Below are 5,318 nucleotides of genomic sequence, written 5' to 3' on the forward strand. Positions count from 1 at the left end.
TGCTACATGTGCGACGACCTTTCTGTTATAAAATGCCAAACACCCTGTGTGAAAACCTGGCCATGTGGACATGAAAATGCGACAAGATGTCACGTTGATCCACTGCGCATTCCATGTAAGGTGCCTTGCGGTGTGACTTTGAAGTGTCAACATCCTTGTGCTGGTAAGTCTGACGGGAACAAATATGGGACCTGTCATTGTTTATAGGATATGGGGGGATACTAGTGGGTTTCGATGGGGAGTCCCGGTGATGTAAAACGGAAAAAAATCCTGGAAACTGTTGTCCGCCACCTTTTAAAATTAACAAGGCTTAGCAATGTTTGTTACCTTATATTTGGACAAGGTTTGTCCACTAGGACCAAGCTTTCAATCAGCACTGTAAATATCGGACTCAGCAAACCTTTGTGACGGGAGGGTAAAATCACCACTGATAGTGATATTCTCTTGGAAGACCAATCTCTCTCTCCCTAACGTAACCGTGTGGCTGTTGTTTTCTCTTCTGTCCATTACGTGCAACTGTACGATTATTTCGGATCTTCCCGTCAACCTTTACTACTTGCCCCAGTTTGCCGAAATATAGACGGCTACTTGAAGCTACTTGAGGAGAATGAGTGAGGATGAAAATCTCTCTAGTTTCTAGATACTTCCTTCACTTGCCATTCAACTCGCACATTGAGCACCACGCCACAACTTTTCCGCCTTTTCAATAACTTGATTCGCTGCGTTAAGATCATACCTAAACGTTCACATCATCCAGTTAGATTACCATTCGAACAATACTGACATGATACTGAATTAAGTAAGTGATAAATTTGATACTGAACAAAAAGAAAAATATAACCAATCTAGCTTGCTGAATATGAGTTGATTATAACAAATTAAACTCGACTGATGTCATAATTATTATCACCACATATCCAACGCGCTCTCGTGAAATAGTTATTTATTGGGTAGTCTTTATGAGGGGGACATTGGAGGGTTCTGAACACCGCAATACCGCAAAATAATTCGGCAAATACCGCAATACCGCAAAAAAAACAAAAAAAGCTAAATACCGCAATACTTCAATACCGAATGGAAACGCAATGTTATACCGAAACTACTACTCTGTATGTTAAAGTTTAGAGTGAAAAAAAGGAAATAACAATTAAGAATTTGTTAATGAACATCAGACCAGGTAATTTTCGACTTAGGCAAAATAAGTAACATTCGTTGGCGTGGTTGGCTAATAAGTAACAAAAAATGACATACCCTTTTACGATTTGCAATTTACCGTTACCATGAGAGCTAAGTTTCATCGAGAATGTCCAATCGGAAACTGGAAAAGGCTCGGAAAACGTTAAGACCGCGATACCGCAATTCGAGATTAAAATTACCGAAGTACCGCATGGAAAATCGTGCAATACCGCAATACCGCAAACCCCAATGTCCCCCTCCTTTATGTTTCTGCCAGACTGTATCGAGCACCCGGGTGGAGCAATGAAAGTAAAAGCTTAAGCGATCTTAAACGAGATTAGATGTTGTTTTCCGGCCCATGGGTGAGAGATGCAAATTTAATGTCTTTGATATTTAGTTCAAACTGTGTTGTAAATTCATATGAATGTTTTATATTGAAGGAAGAAAGTATTCGCAAATACCTATTCACTTTTCATTTTTTTCAACTATACTAGGTGACTGCAGTCGTTGTTTCCGTGGTCGAGTTCATGTGCAATGCAAAGCTAACTGCGACCGGCCACTGTTCTGTAAGCACAACAAGTGTGAAAAGAAATGTGGTGAACCTTGTGATCCCTGTAAGGAGAAATGTACTTGGGAGTGCCAGCATTACACATGCACGAAATTGTGCGGAGAGCTTTGCAATCGTCCACGATGCAATGAGCCGTGCACAAATTTACTTCCGTGCGGGCATCCCTGTATCGGTCTCTGTGGGGAAATATGTCCGAAGAAGTGCCGAGAGTGTCACAAAGACGAAGTGACGGAGATATATTTCGGAACCGAAGATGGGCCAGACGCAAGATTCGTGGAGCTGGCAGACTGCGGTCACGTGTTTGAAGTTGACATGATGGATCAGTGGATGGACCAGTCAGAAACAGCGCCTGATGAGAAGCCAGTTGATGTTCAACTCAACCTTTGCCCAAAATGCAGTGTTCCCATCCGCACCAGTTTAAGGTATGGCAACATCATTAAGAAGATCCTGGCAGACTCCGAACCAATAAAACAGAAGATTGTACTAGATGAAGGATCAGGAGAGCGTGACCAAGAAGTAGCCAGGCTCAAATTGAGGGTGCAGGAGATTGACCAATTTCCCAAAGACAAAATCAGCATGATGCTGAATCGAAAGAATCTCACGGATGATCAAATCTTCGTGATTGACAACCAAATCAGCTTTTTGTCTTTCCTTCAGACACTCAAAGTTGATATAGGCTGTTTTGAAGAATTGCCCCAGGAAAAGAAGGAAGACCTTGAGAGTAACGTGCAACAACTTCGAAAACGTGTGATGGAGTTTCGTGTTCGATTCAGCGACCAGGAACGGGAAGAACTCAACGAGGAAATGCACAGAACACAGCTTCTAATCGACTTCAGAATGTTAAAGATGCAGCTTGACATCCAGAATGTTCAGCTTGGAGTTTCTGACACTGCGGAGGTCTCCTTTGTTAAAGAAGCATTGGATTCAGGGAAGGCTATTGGTAAGAAAGCAAATAAAGTGTGTGAAAATTAGGATTTAGGAGCTGTTGTGTCTAATTGCCCCAAGTTCGATTAATTCGTTACCTTTCAGTTAGCCTGCTAAATTGATGGCATTTCGCAGGTTACATTACAGAGTTTACACCCTATTCCCTAACGAGGAGCCTTTTACCAACTAAAGAACCTGCGACTACAGGCAAGCTATCTCGAAATAATTACGCACTAGTGATAATTGCAAGACATTTTAATTACTGATACTTTGCAATATTTTCAGACAAAAAACATCGAGAGCTATACAGGGCTCACATTGAAAGAATTAGACGTGAAAAAGGTCTTCAAGAACTTAGCCGGGCTGTGAAAAGGGACGAGAAGGATCTGATCGTGAAGGCCATGGGGTTTACACAGGGAGCCTGGTTCAAGTGTCCAAACGGTGAGTGTGACGTAAAGATCAAGTTCTCCTAAAAGCCCGTAAAAGATTTAATTCTCTTTGGGAAAATTTGTTTAACAACTCATTTTTGTGAATTGACTCGTTTACGTTTGACGCACCAGTCGGTAATTTCAAGCCAAAGTCCGTTTGCCAAACTCGTCAGACACACAGGAGAGTCAGACATATCAAAAAACTATCGTATTAACCCTTGGCCTGTACTCTAAGTTACGGATCTTCGTTTTATGCCCAAGCGAGGTCAGAAGGGCACAGGCCATAAATCAGAGGCGAAAAAAAAGTTGGTCTGTAACTTACAGTAAGGACCTCAATCTCGGTTTGTAAGAAGTATCAATCTTTTTTTATTTGTACTCATAGTTACATTAAAGGTTACACTATGTTTCAATCGACTGATTACATCTTAGTTGCCTTCACTCGCTTCCCAGTTATTCTCCTTTCCTCTCTCCCACGATCTTTTTCCCTTTTAATTTCATCGCAAGTTCAACTGTTCTTTTTTTGTTTCCTATCCATAAAGGTCACATCTACTGTTTCCCAGAAAGGGGTAAAGCGATGGAAGAAAACAAATGTCCGGAATGCGCCTCAAGAATTGGTAGCCATAATCATCAGTTTTCAGCAATAAGCCAGCTACTTGGATAACGTCTTATTCGGTGACTTCTTCTTCGCTAGCGAACACAACAGTTTGTTACCACCCAGGAGACTATTTGTGACTTTCTGTAACTAACGTACCAGCTATAAGCTTAGGCACGATAACTGATCTAACAATCAATCATTAAGCAAAATATAGGCCAAAGGTGAGGAATTTTTACTCTGCTTTAATTTGGTTAAACGGGTCTTCGTTTCGACCACCATGCGAGCAAAGCCTCTTTTATCTCTTTGTGCTTTATCTTTTGATACAAAGCATATTTACCGTAAGAAAAGGCTCTGCTTGCAGGGTGTGTTTCGATTTGTAAAGTGACAAACTGAAAAACTTGTTCTCCTTTGTGGTAGCTTTTAAAATTGCTTCTATTTTGCCTTGAAATTTGAACAGTTCTGCTTTAAAGTAAGAAATTTTATCTACATTTTTCAAGCAAGAGTCCTATCAATTGATTTTTTCACTGCTTTTTGCAATTTTGCCGGGCTCAAATCCGAGCAGGGTCTTGAGTAGATAATGTTCTAACATAGTTAATCGAAGTCATGTTAAGTAAAGTCGTTTCATTTGTCATTTTTATCAATTGAACATAGCGAATAACATAGGTAGAGATTAAGGTTGAATTTAAGGTCTTCTTTTGAAGCATATTGGTTAGGAGATTAGATTGCAAAGACGCCCTGCGGGCTGGGAAGCTAAGAAGGGCTTTTCGACTAAAGTTATTCTCAACATAATACTAGATTCCAATTAAACAGTTGACGTTTACTGTCAAGTTGACTGGAGAGGTTTTTTTTTCACTGGAGCTCCTTCGCTTTACTGGGTGCAACGAGAATTGTCCGTTTCTTTCTTTGATCAAAAAGTGGTGGAATGGTCCTTAAAAAACGTCCAAAACAAGACTCTTGAATGTCTGTTTTTATTTTAATTCGTATTTTCTGTACCCCTCAGAGCTTCAGGGCGAGTACCTCAAACACAACCCCATTATGTGGATGATCAATTGACACAGTTACTGCGTATACTACATGAATTAACAAGAAAAAGATTAAACTCCTTTGTCTTCCCTCGCTCCAAAAACGTCGGTGTTATTGGGTTCAAGCTTTGGTAGGCTTTTGATTGTTAAGAAAAACAAAAATGTGATATGTGAAAGTTGTACACCAGTTTGAAAAGTTATTGTTTGTCTTCACAGAGGTAAAGAAAAGTTTTTAATTTGTTGTGACTTTTTTTTCGGTGAACTCGTTCCAAATGTGGAGTGAGAGGGGACTAAAAGAGGAAAGATGTTGGGAACAATATTTTTCTTTCCTGTCCGTGTTGTCGGGATTTGAACTTTTTTCCTCACCCACCCAAATGATCGCAAAAGCCTCCAAAACACCGTATTTCTGGAGTGGTAAATGGTCAAAGTTCAATTAGGAGTCCACGACAGCCTCGGTAACAGTGATCTGTCCCATGTGACGTCGGTTGGAGAAGTTGTTATTGCGCGTGCTCATGTAACAGTACTCCCCAGGCTTCTTGATGCGGAAACACGGCGGGTTGCAGGAGGCTGGGGCGTTGTTCAACTGATTCTGAAGTGGTTTATTC

The 5,318-nt window shown here is 40.7% G+C and overlaps 1 protein-coding gene across 2 annotated transcripts in view; it reads left to right on the forward strand.

Moving 5' to 3' along the window:
• The window catches only part of LOC110061361 (NFX1-type zinc finger-containing protein 1-like), a 16,708-nt gene extending 12,190 nt beyond the window's left edge, over window positions 1–4,518 (forward strand). For both annotated transcript variants that reach the window (XM_089290721.1, XM_089290726.1), the window contains exons 13-16: window positions 1–163; window positions 1,671–2,684; window positions 2,954–3,109; window positions 3,636–4,518. The exon at window positions 1–163 is cut by the window's left edge and continues 735 nt beyond it. In XM_089290721.1, the coding sequence (XP_089146847.1) occupies window positions 1–163; window positions 1,671–2,684; window positions 2,954–3,109; window positions 3,636–3,757 (1,455 nt within the window). In that variant the 3' untranslated portion in view covers window positions 3,758–4,518. The remainder of the gene's footprint in view (window positions 164–1,670; window positions 2,685–2,953; window positions 3,110–3,635) is intronic.
• The last annotated feature ends 800 nt before the right edge of the window (window positions 4,519–5,318 follow it).

This window comes from Orbicella faveolata, unplaced genomic scaffold, assembly GCF_042242905.1.
Source record: "Orbicella faveolata isolate gen_17 unplaced genomic scaffold, um_ofav_v1 contig_1, whole genome shotgun sequence".
In the NCBI taxonomy this organism is placed as follows: domain Eukaryota; kingdom Metazoa; phylum Cnidaria; class Anthozoa; order Scleractinia; family Merulinidae; genus Orbicella; species Orbicella faveolata.